The 24247-nt window shown below is 43.5% G+C and overlaps 1 protein-coding gene across 1 annotated transcript in view; it reads right to left on the reverse strand.

Moving 5' to 3' along the window:
- Positions 1-24247, reverse strand: part of PLEKHJ1 (pleckstrin homology domain containing J1) — a 44583-nt gene that overhangs the window by 7982 nt on the left and 12354 nt on the right. Inside the window, exons 4-5 of the mRNA XM_040417655.1 lie at positions 19900-19966; positions 16719-16809 (exon numbers count right to left, since the gene is read on the reverse strand). Coding sequence (XP_040273589.1) covers positions 16719-16809; positions 19900-19966 — 158 coding nt within the window. The remainder of the gene's footprint in view (positions 1-16718; positions 16810-19899; positions 19967-24247) is intronic.

The following is a 24247-nucleotide window of genomic DNA, read 5'->3' on the forward strand; positions in this document are numbered from 1 at the left end:
CATTGGGAGCCCAGGCCTCTCAAAGTGACCCCTGCTGCCACGGCGCCTTACTCTGCTGTGACCTCTGCCTACACCAGAAACATTTAGGCCTCTGTCACACTAACACAAAAAAAATGGCTTTAGAACATAACTGCAGCGCTGAATGGCAAATATATTTTTCTTTTGCCACTAATACACACCACAAAAGGCTTTAGAACATACAGTGCCTTGCAAAAGTATTCACCCCCCTTGACTTTTTTTTGTATTTTGTTACATTACAGCCTTAAGTTCAATGTTTTGTTATTCTGAATTTTATGTGATGATCAGAACACAATAGTCTAAGTTGGTGAAGTGAAATGAGAAAAATATATAAATAAAACTATTGTTTAGAAATTGAAAACAGAAAATTGGCATGTGCATATGTATTCACCCCCTTTGTTAGGCAGCCCCAAAAAAGCTCTGGTGCAACCAATTACCTTCAGAAGTCACATTAGTGAAATGATGTCCACCTGTGGGCAAGCTAAGTGTCACATGATCTGTCATTACATATACACACACACACACACACACACAACCTTTTGAAGGGCCCCAGAGGCTGCAACACCTAAGCAAGAGGTTTCACTAATTAAACACTGCCATGAAGACCAAGGAACTCTCCAAACAAGTAAGGGACAATGTTGTTGAGAAGTACAAGTCAGGGTTAGGTAATAAAAATAAAAAATATATACAAATCTTTGATGATCCCCAGGAGCACTATCAAATCTATCATAACCAAATGGAAAGAACATGGCACAACAGCAAACCTGCCAAGAAACATCCGCCCACCAAAACTCAGACCGGGCAAGGAGGGCATTAATCCGAGAGGCAGCACAGAGACCTAAGGTAGCCCTGGAGGTGCTGCAGAGTTCCACAGCAGAGACTGGAGTATCTGTATATAGGACGACAATAAGCCGTACGCTGCATAGACGTGGGCTTTATGGCAGAGTGGCCAGAAGAAAGCCATTACTTTCAGCTAAAAGGCACGTTGTGAGTTTGCAAAAAGGCATGTGGGAGACTCCCAAAATGTATGGAGGAAGGTGCTCTGGTCTTACGAGACTAAAATTTAGCTTTTCGACCAAAGAAATCGCTATGTCTGGCGCAAACCCAACATCACATCACCCAAAGAACACCATCCCCACAGTGAAACATGGTGGTGGCAGCATCATGCTGTGGGTATGTTTTTCAGCAGCGGGGACTGGGAAACTGGTCAGAGTTGAGGGACAGATGGAAGGTGCTAAATACAGGGATATTCTTGAGCAAAACCTATATCACTCTGTGCGTGATTTGAGGCTAGGACAAAGGTTCACCTTCCAGCAGGACAATGACCCCAATCACAATGCTAAAGCAACTCTTGAGTGGTTTAAGGGGAAACATGTAAACACATCCGCAATACCCAGTCCCCATAGCTGTGTGCTTTTATTGTGTAAAAAAAACAACGATTTGATACATATGCAAATTAACCTGAGAAGAGTCAGAGCTTGAAAATTTGACTCTTTGGTCACACAAGTAAGATATGGACTCTTATGTTAATTTGCATATGTATCAAATCGTTTTTTTTTTACACAATAAAAGCACACACATTGCGGATGTGCTAGTGGCCATCTAGCAACCCATGTCCTCAGCTCTATACCCAAAATCCCGGTGACAGGTTCCCTTTAAGCCCAATATTGCCGCTACTTGCACAGCTCGAGTCTCAGAATTAACAGAGTTCCCAGAGAACAATTATTAGAGAATATTCCAGTTATTGCCAAGTTGGCAGACTTTTTAGCGGATGCCTCTGTAGACGCTGTTAGATTATCTGCCAGAGCCGCTTCGTTATCAAAACTCTTCCCAGAGGGCCTTATGGTTAAAAAAATTGGTAAGGAGCCACCAATGTAATATTCCTTGTGAAGGAAAGTATTCATTTGGCTCTACCTTAGATGATATCTTAGAAAAAGCTGGCGATAGGAAAAAAGGATTCCCCTCTGGCTTCCGCAGGCAATATAATCCCTTTTGTGAGAATAAAAGATTTACCGGTAAAGATAGAAACACGGGTAGGAAGGATAACAGGTGGAAATTCTCCTGCTCTAAATCAAAAGGGCTTCCTGTTCAAGGATCAGGGCTCTGGCTCCAGGAAAGATAATACACAATGACTCCAGGGTGGGAGGAAGATTGTCAGACTTCCTCCCCACCTGGTCTGGAATTTCCAACAGCAGTTGGATCTTAACCACTCTAAAAGAGGGGTTCAAGTTGGAGTTCAGCTCTTCCCCACCAGAATTTTTTTGTTCGTTTCAGAAATAGGTCAGAATATGCAAGGGGCACTAGAAAGAGGTGGATACGTTGTTAAGAAAAGGTGCTCTTGGTTGTCCAGGGGGCGTGGCTTGACAGTCCGGCGAGATGGCAGCTTAATGTAAGAGCTCCGCCGTCCTGAGCTACTGCAGGAGCCTTACCAGCACAGTGCCCGAATCCCATGGGGAAATCGCTGCCCTCCAAAAGATCTAGAGGCAGCCCGGCACCTAATTTGCGGAACTACGGCATCGCCGCTTACCTAGACCGCCGCGCTCAAGCACCGACTGTTCCCTGAGGCGCGAAACCGCTGCAGGCGCCATTACAGGTGGAGATGGAGGGGAGAATCCTCTACCACAGCGGTCGGATCGTAGCGACGTGCAGCAGGTAACTAGCTCCCTCTTGTCCCCGTTAGCTGCAGAATTCACATACAAGCCTGCAACACAGGAGGAGACCTTGGGCATAGTGGGACATTTGTCAGAGCCTGAAGCGGCTGCAAGCATGCCGCCAAAAATGTCGCCCAAGCGCAACAATAATCCAGCTACACCATCCCAGCGTAGAAAGGATTGGGCTGAGCCTCCTGAGGACCCCCTAGATCACCTTCGGACCAAGGGGAGATTGGAGGGAGAGGACACCCCTTGGGACTCACAATCTGATTTAATTGAGGACACTGATGATGGGGTCATACAATCATCATTACCATCAGCTTCCTTGTCACAGTCCCTGCAACACCTTCCTACCAAAGAGGATTTTAGAAATCTTATAAAAGTAGTAAAATGGATGCCCCTCCCAATTTCCCTAATGGGACGCATTGCAGCGGTCAAGATGACCATACTGCCTAAGTTATTATATGTAATGGAAACGATTCCAGTTCCCATACCTAAAAAGGTCCTAAGAGCTTTGCAATCTTCCATCCTTAGGTTTGTCTGGAATGGGAAGAGACACTGAATTTCTTGTAATACTCACAGCCCTTAAATCACAAGGTGGTTTGGGGCTCCCCGATGTAACCAAATATTATTGGGCGACGCATTTACGTCGTATACCTGCATGGTCTTCCCTCCTGGCATTTTCCAGATGGATGGAAATTGAGAAGCTGTGGTTAGCCCCTGTTCACCGTAATGCCCTCTTATGGTCGCCATTACCGACCACCTATACTATACAATTGTTGGGCCCTATGTCCTTAACATATAATATTTGGAAACAGTGCAGACTGAAATTTGTATTAATGTCTGATAAGTCCTCCATGACCTCATTTTTATTTAATCCAATATTCCCGTTAGGATTGCAGTTCACATCCTTTAAGCCGTGGTTCTCCAACAAATTATTCAGATTTGCTGATATAGTGGAGTATAGAACCTTTGAAATTATACCATTTGAAGAGCTCAAGAGTAGGTATAACCTACCGGAGTCCTCTAGGTGGCTGCACATACAAATTCAGCACTTGTTTAGAACCTTATTTAATGATAAAAAGGTGTCTACTCCGACAATATTTGAACGACTTTGTAAACTTTCCACTTCCACTAGGGGTCTAATATCAGATATTTATGTTCTTCTTTCAACTCCGGAACCTCCACAAGTTATGCGACATACATATATGTCTAAATGGGAGAGATACCTAGAGAAGGAAATATCGCCGAGCGACTGGCAACTTATATGGCGTAGAGCAGCAATGTCATCTACTTGTGAGACCTACAGAGAAAATGCTTATAAGCTTTTGATGTTTTGGTATCACACGCCCCAGATGCTTAAACACTTGAATCCTACTATCTCTGATGCCTGCTGGCGATGTGACTCAGGCCGAGGATCTTTATTACACATCTTTTGGGATTGCCATGTTATCTTTCCTTTATGGAGGGAGACCCAACAACTTCTTTTACAACTTACCAATATAAAATTCTCACTGGATCCGTTTATGTTCCTACTAAACATGCCCCCAGTAATACTAAAGAAACACATGCTTTGCTTGGTTCTTCATGTATTGTCGGCTACTAGACGCCTTGTAGCTAAATACTGGAAAAGGCGTGACATACCGACTAAGTCTGATCTGTTCTCTAGTGTTATGGAGGTTAGACGTATGGAATATTTATCTGCGCTTATCAATAATTCTATGGATAAATTCCATAAGGTATGGCAGTCTTGGGACATGCTCACAGAGACTGATGACTAGTTTCCTTTCTATCGCTCTTACCCAACCTTTTGTCTACCCTTTTGTGTCTTGTCCTATGTTTATGATATTTTGAATTTGTTCTTTTTATATTGTGACTGCTCAGTAATAGGCAGTCTTTGCTCAGATATATTACTATTCGAATTATAATGGGTGACACTTGAAGTGCTTGTTCTGCATTTATATGGCCTATTCAAATTGTCAAAATATGTTTATTTACTGTTTGCCTGATGACAGGCGGATTTTCTATGAAGCAGTGTATGTTTCTTCTACTTTTATAAATACTTTAATAAAAATACAATTATTAAAAAAAAAGAAAAAAGGTGCTCTTATTCCTTGCCTTCCTGGAGAAAAAGGTTTGGGTTATTATTACAATCTTTTTCTAGTGAAGAAACCAAACGGGGATTATAGGACAATTATAAATTTAAAAGGGTTGAACAAATTTCTGAAATCAAAAGTTCAAGATGGACAGTCAGATCTCTAATAGATCTCCTTTACAAGGATTGTTTTATGGTAGTTCTGGATATAAAGGATGCATATTACAATCTGCCAATTTTTCCTGGTCATCAAAAATTTCTGAGAGTGGCTCTGCATTTGAAGGGGAGAGTAAGAGACTTTCAGTTCCAGGTGCTTCCGTTCGTGATTACCATGGTGGTGGCGGAGAGAGGGACATCTTGTTAGTCCCATACCTGGATGATTTTTCAATAGTAGTCCCATCCAGGCAGAGTTGTCTTGCACAGGCAGAGCAAGTAATTCAGATCCTGGAGTCCTTGTGTTGGATTGTGAATATGAAGAAATCCAGAATGATCTCCCTACAGTCTCAGAGGTTCCTGGGGATATTGTTCAAATCTACCTCCCAGAGATCCTTTCCGACCTTGGACAAGGTGGACAAAGCAAGGTCAGTGGTGCGAGATCTTATTCTATGCCTTACGTTTCAGTCAGGAAAGCTATGTCAGTTCTCGGTACCTCAACATCACATTCCAGCAGTTCTGTGGGCTCAAACTCATTCCAGGAATTTCCAGTAGGAGATTCTTCAGTCTTGGTAAGGGAGGCCAGAGGAGCTGAACAGCAAGATTCTAATCTCCAGGAAGACCTGTCGGGTCCCATGGAAGGTGGTAAACCCTTTAACCACCTCCGGACCGCCTAACGCAGATTCGCGTTCCGGAGGTGGCAGCGCTGCGCACAATCACGCATATACGCGTCATCTCGCGAGACCACAGGTTATGCAGGATCCGCTTCAAGAGCAGCAGAGTGGGGCTGTCGCTGCCGGATCACGTGGTGAGGCATACACCAGCAGCGCAGCCCTCCCTGGACCTAGTACCAGCACTGCTGTACAACATGGTGACGTGGCGAGCACCAGAAGGGCAGTTGAAGCTGGTACGGTGGCACGTGCACTAGTTACCCCGTCGCAGCCACCGCACAGACAGGCCCGTAGAGCCCCTAGAATACCTGAGGTGCTGGCAAACCCTGATTGGCAGTCACCAACTTCAGCCGCACCATTAGTTCCCCCTTTCACCGCCCAGTCTGGAGTTCGGGTTGAGACGGCTCAAATCGGTTCGGCCCTGGGATTTTTTGAGCTGTTCTTGACTGCGAAGCTCTTGGACTTAGTCGTGGCAGAGACAAACCGGTATGCCACACAATTTATATCCGCCAACCCGGGAAGCTATTATGCCCAGCCTTTCCGGTGGAAACCAGTCAAGTTTCCGAACTTAAAATTTTTTTGGGCCTTCTCCTCAACATGGGTCTAACTAAAAAGCATGAATTGCGGTCATATTGGTCCACGAACCCGATTCATCACATGCCCATGTTCTCTGCTGCTATGTCCAGGGCACGATTTGAGGCCATCCTCAGTTTCCTGCATTTTAGCGACAACACCACCTCCCGTCCCAGAGGCCACCCAGCTTTTGACCGGCTCCACAAAATTCGGCCCCTCATAGACCATTTCAACCAGAAATTTGCAGATTTGTATACCCCCGAGCAAAACATCTGCGTAGACGAGTCCCTAATACATTTTACCGGGCGCCTTGGCTTCAAACAATACATCCCAAGCAAGCGTGCCCGGTATGGGGTCAAATTGTATAAGCTCTGTGAAAGGGCCACTGGCTATATCCACAAATTTCGGATCTATGAGGGAAAAGATCAGACCCTGGAGCCGGTCGGTTGCCCTGACTACCTGGGGAGCAGTGGGAAGACAGTCTGGGACTTGGTGTCACCCTTATTCGGCAAGGGGTACCATCTTTATGTGGACAATTTCTACACAAGTGTGGCCCTCTTTAGGCATTTGTTTCTAGAACGGATTTGCGCCTGTGGCACCGCACGAACTAGTCGCGTGGGCTTCCCCCAACGGCTTGTAACCACCCGTCTTGCAAGGGGGGAGAGGGCTGCCTTGTGTAACGAAGAACTATTAGCGGTGAAATGGAGAGACAAGCATGACGTTTACATGCTCTCCTCCATTCACGCAGACACGACAATCCAAATTGAGCGAGCAACCCGTGTCATTGAAAAGCCCCTCTGTGTCCACGACTATAATGCGCTCATGGGAGGGGTGGACTTCAATGACCAGATGTTGTCTCCGTATTTAGTTTCCCGCAGAACCAGACGCTGGTATAAGAAGGTGTCTGTATATTTAATTCAATTGGCGCTGTATAATAGTTTTGTTCTCTACAGTAAGGCTGGGAGAACAGGATCCTTCCTCAAATTCCAGGAAGAGATCATCGAGAACCTCCTGTATCCAGGAGGTTCCGTGGCCCCATCCACCAGTGTAGTTAGCCGTCTACACGAGCGACATTTCCCCAGTGTCGTTCCTGGTACCTCAACCCAACCGTCACCCCCGAAAAAGATGTCGTGTCTGTAGCAGGAGTGGAATAAGGCGTGACACCCGCTATTTCTGTCCTGACCACCCTGCCCTATGCTTTGGTGAGTGTTTCCGGAAGTACCACACAGGTACACCTAGCATAGGGATTGCATCTCACAGGACAGGCACACAGGGCTATTAGGGCCCTTTTACTCACAGCTGCTGCAAACCTCTCCTTTCACCTGGAATAAAGTGCATAACGTACTTCGCCACATCTTTGGGCGATTTGCGCTTTGCACATTGTCCCATGGGGAAGGAGAGGTTTGTTCTATAAAGGTAAAAAAAACTAAACAAAAAAAAAAATACCGGTAAGTAAAAAAGTTAACGTTCAGTTAAAAAAGTTAAAAAAAAAGTTTAATATGTTCTGTTCAAAAGTTAATAAATTTATTGCGTTGCGGCCTGGTTTTTTCTTTTTTACCTTCCAGGTGGACCAACCGATCGACTAGCTGCAGCACTGATGTGCATTCGGACAGAAGCATTGCGCTGCTGTCAGATTACACGCAAGTCGGTGTATGCGGCGCTGCAAGACGAGATTTCTCCTCTGCAGTAAAAGATACGTTTGCCGAGGCATATGAGCTGAGGAGGTGGCGGTGTTCATATACTTTGGCAAACACTTTGTATATATAAAAAAAAAAAATCCCGGCAATGATTTATTCATCCACATCGATTGATGTGAATGGAGAAATCTGGTTTGCCAGGGCATACGAGCTAAGTGGGTATGGATGTTGGGCGGAGCTCCTATGTCCTGGCAGACGCCTTTCCCCTCCTTTTTCTTTTTTTGGCAGAGATTTTTTCATCCACATTGATCGATGCGAATGAAGAAATCTGTGCCGTTCATTTTTTTCTTTCAGCCCGGAGGCTGAACGGAAAAAAAAAATCTCATTACCTGTATGCTCAATATAAGGAGAATAGCAGAAACTCCTAATGCTGGGCATACATGTAATGATTGCGGAGACCCTCAAATGCCAGGGCAGTACAAACACCCCACAAACAACACCATTTTGGAAAGAAGACACCCCAAGGTATTCGCTGAGGGGCATATTGAGTCCATGAAAGATTGAAATTTTTGTCCCAAGTTAGCGGAAAGGGAGACTTTGTGAGGAAAAAAAAAAAAAAATCTATTTCCGCTAACTTGTGCCAAATTTTTTTTTTTCTTTCTATGAACTCGCCATGCCCCTCATTGAATACCTTGGGGTGTCTTCTTTCCAAAATGGGGTCACATGTGGGGTATTTATACTGCCCTGGCATTTTAGGGGCCCCAAAGCGTGAGAAGAAGTCTGGTATCCAAATGTCTAAAAATGCCCTCCTAAAAGGAATTTGGGCCCCTTTGCCCACCTAGGCTGCAAAAAAGTGTCACACATGTGGTATCTCCGTATTCAGGAGAAGTTGGGGAATGTGTTTTGGGATGTCATTTTACATATACCCATGCTGGGTGAGATAAATATCTTGGTCAAATGCCAACTTTGTATAAAAAAAAAAATGGGAAAAGTTGTCTTTTGACAAGATATTTCTCTCACCCAGCATGGGTATATGTAAAATGACACCCCAAAACACATTCCCCAACTTCTCCTGAATACGGAGATACCACATGTGTGACACTTTTTTGCAGCCTAGGTGGGCAAAGGGGCCCACATTCCAAAGAGCACCTTTCGGATTTCACAGGTCATTTACCTACTTACCACTCATTAGGGCCCCTGGAAAATGCCAGGGCAGTATAACTACCCCACAAGTGACCCCATTTTGGAAAGAAGACACCCCAAGGTATTCCGTGAGGGGCATGGCAAGTTCCTAGAATTTTTTATTTTTTGTCACAAGTTAGTGGAAAATGATATATTTTTTTTTTCATACAAAGTCTCATATTCCACTAACTTGTGACAAAAAATAAAAACTTCCATGAACTCACTATGCCCATCAGCAAATACCTTGGGGTCTCTTTCCAAAATGGGGTCACTTGTGGGGTAGTTATACTGCCCTGGCATTCTAGGGGCCCAAATGTGTGGTAAGGAGTTTGAAATCAAATTCTGTAAAAAATGACCAGTGAAATCCGAAAGGTGCTCTTTGGAATATGGGCCCCTTTGCCCACCTAGGCTGCAAAAAAAAGTGTCACACATGTGGTATTCAGGAGAAGTTGGGGAATGTGTTTTGGGGTGTCATTTTACATATACCCATGCTGGGTGAGAGAAATATCTTGGCAAAAGACAACAACTTTTCCCATTTTTTTATACAAAGTTGGCATTTGACCAAGATATTTATCTCACCCAGCATGGGTATATGTAAAATGACACCCCAAAACACATTCCCCAACTTCTCCTGAATACGGAGATACCACATAGGCTGCAAAAAAGTGTCACACAGGTGGGCAAAGGGGCCCATATTCCAAAGAGCACCTTTCGGATTTCACTGGTCATTTTTTACAGAATTTGATTTCAAACTCCTTACCACACATTTGGGCCCCTAGAATGCCAGGGCAGTATAACTACCCCACAAGTGACCCCATTTTGGAAAGAAGAGACCCCAAGGTATTTCGTGATGGGCATAGTGAGTTCAGAGAAGTTTTTATTTTTTGTCACAAGTTAGTGGAATATGAGACTTTGTAAGAAAAAAAAAAAAAAAAAATCAAAAAAAAAATAATTTTCCGCTAACTTGTGACAAAAAATAAAAAGTTCTATGAACTCACTATGCCCATCAGCGAACACCTTAGGGTGTCTACTTTCCGAAATGGGGTCATTTGTGGGGTGTTTGTACTGTCTGGGCATTGTAGAACCTCAGGAAACATGACAGGTGCTCAGAAAGTCAGAGCTGCTTCAAAAAGCGGAAATTCACATTTTTGTACCATAGTTTGTAAACGCTATAACTTTTACCCAAACCATTTTTTTTGTACCCAAACATTTTTTTTTTATCAAAGACATGTAGAACAATAAATTTAGAGCAAAATTTCTATATGGATCTCGTTTTTTTTGCAAAATTTTACAACTGAAAGTGAAAAATGTCATTTTTTTTGCAAAAAAATTGTTAAATTTCGATTAATGACAAAAAAAGTTAAAATGTCAGCAGCAATGAAATACCACCAAATGAAAGCTCTATTAGTGAGAAGAAAAGGAGGTAAAATTCATTTGGGTGGTAAGTTGCATGACCGAGCAATAAACGGTGAAAGTAGTGTAGGTCAGAAGTGTAAAAAGTGGCCTGGTCTTTCAGGGTGTTTAAGCACTGGGGGCTGAGGTGGTTAATAGTCACTACAGACGCCAGTCCGTCTGGATGGGGAGGGCGACGACCATGCTCTGGACAGAGTTTTTCAGGGATCCTGGGGTAGTGCAGTTTGGGAGAGTTCTTCCAATGCAAAGTAATTGACAGTGGTTCTGAAGACTTTGCAGGAGATTCTGCCTTGGCTTCAGAACCGACATTTAAAAGTTCTGTCCGACAATGGATCGGGTTTCCCCCTGAGGATTTAAGTAGGCCACCACGGAACCAAAGAGTTGATGGGAATTACAAGTCAAATATTCCCCTTGTTGTAAGGGAGAGCGTTGTCACCATCAACCCTACTTATTAGGAGGTATAGACAACTGGAAAGCAGACTGAGTCGAAACACACTAGACCAGAGGAAATGGTCCTCGAATCAGCACATATTTGCCAAAATAGTGAGCCTGTGGGGGTTGCCAGACAAAGACCTCTTTGCTACGGGAAGCAACAGGAAGGTGGAAAGGTTCTTTTCCCCTTGTCCAGGGGGATTCTCCCACAGCAGTAGATGCCTACCTTCAGCCCTGGGGCAGGGGTCTTCTGCATGCATTCCCTCCGTTACATTGATTCCCAAGGTGTTTAACAAAATAAGGTAAGACAGAGCTTCTGTGATCTTGATAGCCCCCCTTTTGGCCCCGTTAAGCATGGTTCACCTAGTTAAGACTGTCGGTCAGGGAGCCATGGGTTCTTCTGGAGATTCCGGATCTCATGTCAAGGCCTGGTAATACATCCCCCAGTCAGGGGCCTTCACTTGATGGCTTGGTGCTTGAAATGTCTGTTGATCAGGAAGGAGTAGGAAGAGACTACAGGCATATACGCTAGAGTATGGTCCGTTTTCTTTTCCTCCTTCTCCTTCCTGCCACTTTAGTATCCCTAGGATTTTAGAGTTTCTCCAGAGGGGATTAGATAAAGGGTTGGCCTTAAATATCTTAAAGGTTCAGATTTCGGCCCCAAGTGCCTTGTTTGATTTAAGTCTAGGTGCACATCCTCCGATTGTTAGATTTTGTAAGGCTGTTACTAGAATTCACCCAGCTAGGATCGCAAGAGTCCCTCCTTAGGACCCTGGCCTAGTCCTTCAGGCTTTGGTTAAAGCGCCCTTTGAACCCCTCTCTGAAGTCTCCATCAAGATCCTAACATTAACCTCTTCAGGACACGACGTACCGATACGTCACTGCCGCCCGGCGGGCGGTGATCGGAACCCGGTGCCTGCTCAAATCATTGAGCAGACACCTTGGCTAAATGCGCCAGGAGGTCCTGTGACCGCCCCCCCCCCCCCCCCCCCCCCCCCCATGTTGGCGATCGCAGCAAACCGCAGGTCAATTCAGACCTGTGGTTTTGGAAGCACATTGCTGACACTCTGCTTGAAACGCCTGACATCTGTGCTGACACAGATGTCATGCGTTTAACCCCTTCCATGCCGCGGTCCGTAGGGACCACTGTATGGAAAAGGTTAAGAGGGAGGGAGCTCCCTCCCTCTCCCATCGGGCGCTGCTGTGCCTTTTCAGCCCCCGATGGGAGAGGGAGGGGGCCCCCCTCCCCATCACCCACTGCTCTGCTGTGACAGCGAGTGATGGTTACCATGGCAACCGGACACCTTCAAAAAATGGAATAAAATTGAAAATTTTCCAAACAATTCTAAATTCTGAAATTTTATCACCATTTGCCATTAACTCTTGTGGAACACCTAAAGGGTTAACGACGTTTGTAAAATCAGTTTTGAATACCTTGAGGGGTGTAGTTTCTAGAATGGGGTCATTTTTGGGTGGTTTCTATTATGTAAGCCTCACAAAGTGACTTCAGACCTGAACTGGTCCCTAAAAAGTGGGTTTTTGAAAAATTTCAAGATTTGCTTCTAAACTTCTAAGCCTTGTAACATCCCGCAAAAATAGAATATCATTCCCAAATTGATTGAAGTACACATATGGGGAATGTAAAGTAATAACTATTTTTGTAGGTATGACTATGTATTATATTAGTAGAGAAATTGAAACTTGGAAATTTGCAATTTTTTACAAATTTCTGGTAAATTTGGTATTTTTTTAAATAAAAATGAATTTTTTTGAATTCATTTTACCAGTGTCATGAAGTACAATATGTGATGAAAAAACAATCTCAGAATGGCCTGGATAAGTCAAAGTGTTTTAAAGTTATCACCACTTAAAGGGACACTGGTCAGATTTGCAAAAAATGGCCTGGTCCTTAAGGTGAAATAAGGCTGTGTCCTTAGGGGGTTAAAATGTGTCTTTAGTGGCCATCACATTAGTCAGGAAATTAGGTGAAATACAGGCTCTTTCCATCAACCCTCCTTATATGTCCATTCAGCAGGATGGGAATTGTCTTCGCCCCGATCCAGCATTTCTCCCCAAGGTAGTCTTGGATTTTCACAAGGGCCAGGAAGTAATTCTTCCTTCCTTTTGTGATCACCCTAAGAACCCTAAGAAAGCTGAGCTTTATCATTTGGATGTTAGGAGATGTGTGTTGACCTATTTAGAGGCTACCAGGGGGTGGAGGAATGCAACCTCTTTGTTTGTACAGTTTGAGGGCCCTAATAGAGGGAAATCAGCTAGCAAAGGTTCTTTAGCCAGGTGGATAAGGCAGGCTGTTTAGCTTATGTTTCCCTGCAGAAGCTGGTTCCCCGAGGATGGTCAGCTCACTTAACAAGAGCGGTGGCAACTTCTTGGGCAGAGAGAGCAGAAGCTTCAATCCAAGACATCTGCAAAGCCGCGACTTGGTCATCTCCATTGACCCTTTATAAGCATTATAGATTGGATCTTTCTTCTGACTTGTCCTTTGGTCATAAGGTTCTCCAGGCCGTAGTCCCACCCTAGATTTTCTCTCTGATCTCTCAAGGTGCTGTCATGGATGATAGGGGAAAATGATAATTACTCTTACTGGTAATTAGATTTTCAGGAGTCCATGACCAGTGATTGCCAGTTCGAATGCAAACATATACAGGCTGCCATCTTTTTTCACAAGTCCGGGGAGGCACAGGTAAGCCCTTACCTGTGCCTGAGCCAGTCTGAAAACAAGTGTGGTCAGCGGGAGTAGGCAGCTCAGAGAACAGCCACCGGGGGCGTTTATCGGGCTGTTTTCAGAACTGCCTGCTCCCGGTGACCGCATTTGTTTTCAGACCGGCTCGCGGCACAGGTAAGGGCTTACCTGTGCCTCGCCGGACTTGTGAAAAAAGATGGCAGCCCGCATATGAAACGTGGAGAGAGCATATGGCTTCAGTCAAGCAAGCGAGGAAAGTCGGATGATTGGATTATGGGAGGGCTTCTTGTCTCTGAAAACCACTGAGGAAGGGAGAGGCTCCTCTTATGCCTGTGGGTTTCCTGTTATGGGAGGCGGACCCTCTCTCATGGACTCCTAAGAGAAATTATTTTATCTTTTGCTACTAATACACGCCACAAAAGGATTTAGAACATATAACTACACCGCTGAACGGCAAATATATTCTTCTTTTGCCACTAAAACACGACAAAAAGTGCTGTAATTTTTAGCACTTCGCCACACCAACAGCCCTTTTTTTCCTCCACTAATACAAGCCAAAAAATGCTTTAGAACATAACTGCACCGCACAAGGGCAAATAAGACGTAGAAATATTTCCTTGGGATAAACCCGGTTAATGGCTGTAACACCCCAATAACAAGAACGGTTTGCTGGAATTACAGAGCTGTATAATGGCAATTTGGGTGCCCAGTCAGTGCAGCAAGGTGTAATAGGATTGTTCCTATTACCCAGGCTGTAAGCTCCCCTACTGAACCCTGTTCAACATAAATGCGGTGGAATGATTCCTCCCCATCCTTTCCCTACACCTTGAATAGTTTCCCTGCACTTGTAAATTGTATTTTTTTTCCTCCCTGCACCAAGTACACTGGAAAAATGGGAGCATCCAAGATGGCCGAGGCTATTTATAGGGTTGTGACATCACAGGGCTGGCTGGCTGCCAATTGACTGCATGCATGGCATTATGGGTGATCCTGCCTTCCCAAAGTTCCTTGCTCCATGTCCTCACACGAGCAGCAGCCATTTTAGAAAAAAATGCAATTCGTTACCACGAAGCGTGAGGAAATTTGGTGTGAATCAAAATTTTTCCTGAAATTCGGATCGAATTCCACTTAAATCAGCTTCGATTTGCTCATCTTTAATAGTAGTGACAAAAATATAAGACAAGCACCCTCAATCCACGACAGGAAACATGAACACCTATGGAGGGCTTTAAAAAAAAAAAGGGAAACACCCCCATGCACCTCAGTTTTACTGTCCTTAATCAAATATAAAGAAATTATATGCTCTCCCCCCTCCCCTTACAATCGAAGGTCCTGCAAAAAACTTCTCCCAGTTATGAATCTGAAACTGGATCAACAAGAATGAAGAGCTCTTCCAATCCCTAGGAGAGTCAATGTTATTTGGTAAATCTTGAATAAGTTCAAAGGCTGGTTCAGACAGGACAAAATGTAAGTCCCATGGGGAAGATAGACAAGGGAGAGCATGTAATCCAATTAGCCACCTTAATAAATCTAATCCACGGGTGTTCAGGTGAGGATACATCAAAAGCACTTTGTTTTGAAAGCTAAACCTTCAATTTGCTGGAAGAAAATCTAAAATTTATGGGACAGGTAGTTTGGAGAGAGGATCCACTGGTTGTGTTAAAAAGTTAAGGAAAACTTAAATCCTTAAAGTGCCACTGAACTCTGAAAACTTTTGACATGTCAGTGACTGTTCAAAACCTTTGATTTAAGAGCCAACAGGAAGGTAGAGCCCTGAGGCAGACAGCCAGGCCCCAAAGCCCTGAGGCAGACAACCAAAATATTTGCGGTGTAACTTAAAGTAGAGTCATTACAAGGAATGCCTTCTTTCACAGCCATGGGAGCTGCATGATCTAGGCTCCTTCCTCGTCTGAACCGCATGCTGGAGAATACATGTTCCCATGAGGCAGACCCTCCATGGATCTGTGTTGCATGCAGTGGAATGCAATACCCCTCTGGGCTGCTTCCTCTTACCCATGGACCTGGGCTTTAAAGTCACGTGGCCTTACTCCACTGAGGGGCCCACACACCAGCTGCAAGAACCGGACAGAGGGCCTGGACCCCCTTCCCCCGGTTCTTAGGGTCCTGTCAGCCCAACACTATGGCGCGATAGACCCCGGCAGGTATTACACATTGCCCTCCAGAACATTTCTGGGATCTCCTAGGCTAGCGGTACCTGAAAGGAAAACTGCAGGTCTCCCGCACCAGGGACAGGAAACCACTGAGGTTGGAGACAGGCTCCACCTTTTTATTCTGCAGGTTTCCTGTCCCTGGGGGCGGATCCTCTCTGTGGTGCTGTCGTGGGGGAAGGGAAAAAGGTGTCCCCCCCCCCCCCAACTCATCTTCAAAGTAGGAATCTGAATCCATGACCTCACCTTTTTCATCCTCATTAGAGAATTCAATATCGAAATTATTTGCAGGTGCAGTGGAGTTCCCAGAACATGTATTAGGCAGATGTTTCTTAAAAACCTTGATAGAACTAGACAAGCAAATCTGTTTTATGTTCTGGATTAAAGATGGTGCATCTCCCTCTGCAGACAATGCTGAAAAATTGACTCGAAATGTGTAACAGACTCATTTTACATATTGCACATACTCTCCCTTTAAATTTGGCAGTAGTCTGCTTAGGAATGGGGGTGTCCTTAGCTTCCTATAAGATACAGAAATAATATTGGGAACTAATATACAGTTTTGTAGGGTATCACAGACAATAGTTTTCCCTTCTGGGACAGTTTCAGGGCTTCCTTTTTTTCTTCATTATGCAAGCAGGAAGAAAAATAATCCTACACAGGATTGATGTAGGACTGGCTGATCTCTGCATCACTTCCAATGCACCTAGAATCCATTACTGCATACAGGAGTCCTGCCCCACTTCCTGGATGCTGACTGACCAGAAGGAGCAGCATATGGTGAAGAAACCACATCTCCCATGTGATTCCAGGACTGAAGTCTATGGGACCAAGCTCTGGGACTCCTGCATGGCAGGAAGAACCCCAGCATACCCTCAGAAGTCTTTTCCATATTAGGATAGGAAAGTAAGGATTAGCATCCCTTTTCCCCCATCCAGTAGAACAAGATGGCAAAAAGGAAAACTTGCACAATCCTTTTAAGTTCTTAAAGGTTTTTCTACTGTAACTTGCATGTAGTCCTCACCTTGCATTGGTCAGTACTTCTACCCACTCATCACGCTGCTCTTGACTGCTGCATTCAAACATGTACCTCCTGTCTGGCTCATCAATGAAGGCTAGAGATAAAGACATTGGTAAGATTTTTGACTATGCATAAAAGTGAAGCTGGCTACACATAGATACTAGATATACCAAGAACTGCTGAAAATATGATTAAAGGATAACGGTCATTTTTTTTTTTTACCTGCTAGTTTATTAGAGCTAGGCATATATACCTGAGTTAGTCTGTCAATGATTGCTAAAAAGATCTGTAATTACCTTATAACTAGAAAAGCTACAATTTCTGGGGAAATTGTGTGAAGTGTTCTTGCCTCCACCAGTAGTCTACAACTGGAGTGGGCGGAGTAACTGGGTGGAGTGGCTTGAGTAACTGTTGTGTGGTTGGAGTGGCTGGAATAACTGTGGAAAGGTTGGACTGGGCAGAGTAACTTTATGAAGTGGGCAGAGTAACTGTGTGGAGTGTTTGGAGTGAGTAAAGATAGTAAACCTTACACTAACCAATTAAATGATCAAATTTAAAAAGTGCACATGGCAAGCTTGATAGAGTGAGAAATGCATTTCAACTTTTATTTATATAGCACATTTCATTTCAATGTTGTTGCCCAAAGTGCTTCACAGTTACATTAAAACATACATTTATAAAACCCATTAGCAGCCGATTTGGGTAGGTGGGCTTGAAAATGAGTGAGAGGTGGCAGTTTAGAAATTATCTCCTGATTTTTCAGCTCACACTCTAGCTTTTGTCACTCTGCTGGCTGCTCACACACCCTACAGCAAGGGCAGAGAAGAGCGATTAACAACAAACTGCTCCAACTGGCTCACTTCACTGGCGGTTGGCATTTTCAAACAGTTGTAGTTGAAAAATTATACATCCTACAGCGATGAGCTTTATATTGTGAGAATCACAAGACCCAGGCCTACATTTTGATGCATAGTAGGTCTCTGAAATATTTAAAATGAAGGCAGTCGCAGTTTAGAAATTGCCCTTCAAATCTGAGGTGGCTAGAGTGCAGTTTCAATGAATGTCAATGGGCGCTGTGAGTTGCAAACAAATGGTCATATTGTGAAAACTATTAGGACAATGGCTTAGCAGCATTTTTAGTGGCAGCAGGGATAGCTGAACGTTTTGATACAAGATTTGTGTAGGTGGGCTTGAAAATGAGGGAGTGGCGGCAGTTTAGAAATCATGTCCTGATTTTTCAGCTCCCACTCTAGTTTTGAACATTCTGCCACAAAAACACCAATATTTTGTGAACCATTCGGCAAAACATTCCACAAAGTAATAGCACACCAATCTGGAACAATCCGCACGTTTCGGTATATTACTGTCTATGTAATGTAAAAACTGTGGGAGGATTTAGCTTAGTAAATTTGGCTATAATAAGAATATATATGTGAGATTGCCATGCAAGAACATTTAATAACAGCTTTCATTAATGTCCTCTGTCCCTTTCCACTGCTCCCTTAAAAGACCGTTGCTAGGGCTCATCTGTCTCTGGCTAGGCAGACAGAGGGGCGGTCCTTCACACTGCATGCATGCATTAGGCTTCAGAGTGAGGAGGCGTGTCTCTCAGTAATCCAATCTGATTGGCTGTCAGGAAGCTGCTGGCTACAGCATGTGTGTATGGGAAGTGAGGGAAAGCAGTTTTGGCCTCAGAGAACTGGCAGAGGAGCCATTTTGAGAAGATCCTCATATTGCAGGATTCAAGACAGCCGTAACTAAGGGGAAAACTCAAGGAAAACAGTGGTAAGTGAAGAAACTAAAGATTGCTTTATGCATAATACTGCTGCAGCAGTAACATATGCTAAAATTGATTATTTATGAAAACATGACAGTTATCCTTTAACATTCTGCACACCAAACCGTTGATACGCACGAAAGCGCTTTTGAATATTTTTTTTAACTTATTTCACAACAAAGAATTTTTCATTGCATTTGTAATCAGAGTTTCTTTATATATTGTATTGCACATTTTCCCCAATAGTACACTGGTTACTTATTTTTTCTTAAAGGGTTTCTGTCCTCAGAAAAATAGTTATGTAGCTGGCTGACATTAGCGATGCTAATGTCTGCAGAACATAACTATATGACTTATATCTCCCTGCCTGCCGCCGTTCGCCCTAAATAATGACATTTATAATATACAAATGAGCCTCTAGGTGCTAATGGGGCGTTGCTGCAGCACCTAGAGGCTCCGTCCTCTTACCGTTTGGCACACCCTTGCGCCGTCCATTTTAGTATTAGGCGCAGTGAGTGAAGGACGGCAGCAGGCGAGCGTCCTTCACTCACTGCGCCTAATACTAAAATGGACGGTGCAGGCGCAGGATTTGCGGGGCACGGAGGAGACCGAGGATGTCAATCACCTTTACAAGGGCGTGCCAAACTGAGAGGACGGAGCCTCTAGGTGCTGCAGCAACGCCACACTAGCACCTAGAGGCTCAATTGAATATTATAAGTGTCAGGGAGATACAAGTCATACAGTTATGTCCTGCTGACATTAGCACATCGCTAATGTCAGCCAGCTACATAACAATTTTTCTGATGACAAACACTTTAAAATTGAGGGGGACAGCAATTATGGTGGTTGTTTGACCGTGAGGCTGTGTGAAGCCTGCCCCCTCCCCCCCAAAAAAAAAAAAGACTTGCTGAAAGCACAAGTAAGAGAGAGAAGTTCTCTGTATAGTTAGCGCCCAGATGGGAAGGTGTTCACTTGATGTTTTGCGTTGTGCATTACGTGTGCGGCTTCAACCAAGTGACGGTTAACATGATGCCCTGTATTGTGTTGCGCTGGATGAAAAATAAAAGCACTATTTGGACTACCAACCCCAAAGTCTGAGTGTATCATCACCGACCCTATTGCAAGTAGAGAATCCCTACAGCGCTTTTATGTAGTTTCTCCTTTTTTTTTTGGAGTACTTTTTTTGTTATAATTTATTTTACATGCGATTTCATGAATACCAACTGCCTTGGTTTTACAAACTGGTAATAGACATCATGACTGTCCCCCAACTCCTCCTGCCTGGGGGTGGAAGAGAGATGGGCCAAGAGATGAAAAATCTGCACCTCTAGATATAAATATTCTATTCAGCGGTCACCCTTTAAACACTAACTAGTCAAACTGTAACAATGAAAATAAAGTACTTACATATTGAGAAACTTTTCTCCTCTTCCTTCTTCACTATACAGTGTTCTAAAAGCAGTGCTCCGATGGGCTAAAATAACAAACATACAGCTTGTCTATGACCCACAGTGGTTACTATAAAGCACATCTGTAAATGCTGGCAAGATGGTTCCCCACCAATAATCATGTTCAGAAAATAGAATAAACATAAGATCTATTATCAAACAAAAACAGATCGGAAAAAAGGATAAGGCCTCTTTCACACTTGCGTTGTTGGGATCCGGCATGCACTTCCGTTGCCGGAGGTGCCTGCCGGATTCGTAACAACGCAAGTGTACTGAAAGCATTTGAAGACGGAACCGTCTTCCAAATGCGTTCAGTGTTACTATGGCACCCAGGACGCTATTAAAGTCCTGGTTGCCATAGTAGGAGCGGGGAGCGGGGGAGCGGTATACTTACAGTCCGTGCGGCTCCCGGGGCGCTCCAGAATGACGTCAGAGCGCCCCATGCGCATGGATGACGTGATCCATGTGATCACGTGATCCATGCGCTTGGGGCGCCCTGACGTCACTCTGGAGCGCCCGGGGAGCCGCACGGACGGTAAGTATGCTGCTCCCCGCTACACTTACCATGGCTGTCAGGACTTTAGCGTCCCGGCAGCCATGGTAACCACTCTGAAAAAGCTAAATGTCGGCTCCGGCAATGCGCCGAAACGACGTTTAGCTTAAAGCCGGATCCGGATCAATGCCTTTCAATGGGCATTGATCCCGGATCCGGCCTTGCGGCAAGTCTTCAGGATTTTTGGCCGGAGCAAAAAGCGCAGCATGCTGCGGTATTTTCTCCGGCCAAAAAACGTTCCGTACCGGAACTGAAGACATCCTGATGCATCCTGAACGGATTTCACTCCATTCAGAATGCATTAGGATAATCCTGATCAGTATTCTTCCGGCATAGAGTCCCGACGACGGAACTCTATGCCGGAAGACAATAACGCAGGTGTGAAAGAGCCCTAAGTGTTTTAATCTGGTTTTAACTAGCAGAAAAAAAATACATGTGACACATTCCCTTTAAAAGGTGAAGATTTCAAACTTTAAGGGCTATTACACTTTATTTTTTAAGTGCATTTGATTATATATTAAGAAATCATAAAATTTTCTAATATGCATGTATTTACAATTCTACTAATCTACCTTTCTTTTAATCAGGCAATAGACCCTATCTGCACAGTAGAATGTGTATAGCCCAGTGATGGCTAACCTCCGGCACTCCAGCTGTGGTGAAACTACGACTCCCAGCATGCTCCATTCATTTCTATGGAGTTTTGAGAATAGCCAAGCAAGTGTGCATTTTGGCAGTTGCAGTCTTACCACAGATGGAGCGCCAGAGGTTAGCCATCAGAGGTATAGTCCATTGTAAAGGTCCTGTACAATATATCCGTGGTCTAAGTAAAACATGACATGTGGCCTCTGACAATTCGTAATCAACAGTGTTACATGACATACATGAGCAGGAACTGCACAAAGGCCACATTCATGTCACAACTAGAATAGGAGTAATTGTGGAATAAAGATTGTGTTTTTACAATAACTACTTCACAGTGTGCATTTACATGGCTGCCTGTCTCTAGGTGATATTAAATGGATTCTGTCACCAGGATTAACGATATAACAATATTTATATGTGCCCATTAGTCTCCATGCAGTGTTTAAAATGATCCCACTGTTTATGCTCTGTGTGTGTTAGATTCTTATAAAAAACGATCTTATTGATATGTAAATCACCTCTGTCAGGAGCCCAAGGGGTGGTCCCACGATCTGCTGGAGCCCAGCACCGCCCATCGATCCGGAGCCCAGCACCACCTACCACTTACTTTATTCACTGCACTATCCTGACGTCATGCAATCTCTGCTCTGTAGTCTCGCGCAGGTGCAGTGGACACTGTAGTCTGCGCCCGTGCGGACTACTGGCACCGTCTTCCACTTGTCCACTGCGCAGGCGTCGGCTCCCTGCGCACCCCGATCGGACCGGAAGGTAATTTACATATGAATAAGATCGCTTTTTATAAGAATATAAAGGCACACAGCATAAACAGAGGGATCATTGTAAACACTGCATGGAGACTAATTGGCACATATAAATATCTACATATGGTTAATCCTGGTGACAGAATCCCTTTAAGAAAGTTAACTGTAAAAAAAATGTACACACACACACACAGAGGAGACCAATTATAACTAGAGTTTCATTTTAAAATGATGACACAACGAATAGGAATTTTTGGGATTTGTCGCTTACTGCATATAATCACGATATTGTTTCTGCCACTTACACTAAACCCACTGCGGGCAATTCTTTACGACATGCAAAATCTTGTCATCCGTTACATATTGTTAAAAATATTCCGAAGGGCGAGTTTATAAGGTCTAGGCGTAACTGTTCAGATGCGACTTTTCAGTGTGAACGCCAAAGAATCGTTTATTAGCGAGAGAATATCCCACCTGGTCATTGGATCGAAGCGTTGAATATGCCTCCCGAACTAGGAGGAGGGACTTCTTGGCTTCATCTTCTAGGAGTACACGTATGAGCCAGCCCGAAAAGAAAGGTGGTGTTTTTTCTACAGTATATAGCTTGGAGTACAGACAGGTTGTCATCATAAATACATATTCCCATACCGTACCAAGATTTTTTTCAAGAATTTTACAGGGGGTATTCAATGTGTTGCTAAAAGGGTCCCTGCTGTAGGTTCTATACTTCCTCTAGCATGTTCCCCTCTGAAACACCATCATGCACTTGGTTGAAATTGAAAGGATTTTATAGGTGTGGACAAAATTTTTTTGCCGGTGTTGCAACAAAAACCTTTTCATCATATAAAACTAACATCAGTTATAAGATTTCTTATATTAATTGCAACACGAAATCCGTTGAGTACCTAATCTGCTGCACCTCTGTAGACTGCAGTACGTGGGATGCACTACTAATACCTTAACCCCTTCAGGACCAGGCAATTTTTTTTACAAATCTGACCATTGTCACCTTATGTGGTGATAACTTTAAAACGCTTATCCAGGCCATTCCGAGATGGTTTTCTCATCACGTATTGTACTTCATGACCGTGGTAAGATTTAGTCCAAAAAATGTAATTTTATTTATTTTAAAAAAATAAAAAAAATACAAATTTACCAAAAATTTGGAAAAATTAGCAAATTTCCAAAATTTCAATTTCTCTACTTTTATAATAGATACCAATACCTCCAAAAATAGTTATTACTTTACATTCCCTATAGGTCTACTTCATGTTGGGATCATTTTATGAATGACATTTTATTTTTTGGGGATGTTACAAGGCTTAGAAGTTTAGAAGCAAATCTTAAAATTTTTCAGAAAATTTCTAAAACCCACTTTCAGGACCAGCTCAGGTCTGAAGTCACTTTGTGGGGCTTACAGTACATAATAGAAACCACCCAAAAATGACCCCATTTTACAAACTACACCCCTCAAGGTATTCAAAACTGATTTTACAAACTTTGTTAACCCTTTAGGTGTTGCACAAGAATTAATGGAAAATAGAGATCAAATTTTCACTTTTGGCAGATTTTCCATTTGAATCTATTTATTCCCAGTTACAAAGCAAGGGTTAACAGCCAAAGAAAACTCAATATTTATGGCCCAGATTCTGTAGTTTACAGAAACACCTAAACGTGGACGGGCACACGGCAGGGCGCAGAATGAAAGGAATGCCATACGGTTTTTGGAAGGCAGATTTTGCTGGACTGGTTTTTTGACACCATGTCCCATTTGAAGCCCCCCTGATGCACCCCTAGAGTAGAAACGCCAAAAAAGTGACCCCATTTTGGAAACTACGGGATAAGGTGGCAGTTTTTTGTTACTAGTTTAGGGTATATATGATTTTTGGTTGCTCTATATTACACTTTTTGTGAGGCAAGGTAACAAGAAATAGCTGTTTTGGCACAGTTTTAATTTTTTCTAATTTACAACATTCATCTGACAGGTTAGATCCTGTGGTATGTTTATAGAGCAGGTTGATAATCTAAACAATAGTTTTTTTTATTTTTTTGGGCGATTGTCTTAGGTAGGGGGCTCATTTTTGGAGGGGATGAGGTGACAGATTGGTACTATTCTGGCAGGCATACGCCTTTTTGATCACTTTGTGTTGTACTTTTAATGATGTAAGGTGACAAAAAATGGTTTATTTAGCACAGTTTATTATTTTTCTTTTCACAGTGTTCATCTGAGGTGTTAGGTCATGTGATATGTTTATAGAGCCAGTCGATACAGACGCGGCGATACCTAATAAATATGTAAACTTTTCTTTTTACAATTTTTTTTTTACTTGGGGGTCTGATCCCCTTTA

The sequence above is a fragment of the Bufo bufo genome, chromosome 2, assembly GCF_905171765.1.
Source record: "Bufo bufo chromosome 2, aBufBuf1.1, whole genome shotgun sequence".
Taxonomy (NCBI): Eukaryota; Metazoa; Chordata; class Amphibia; order Anura; family Bufonidae; genus Bufo; species Bufo bufo.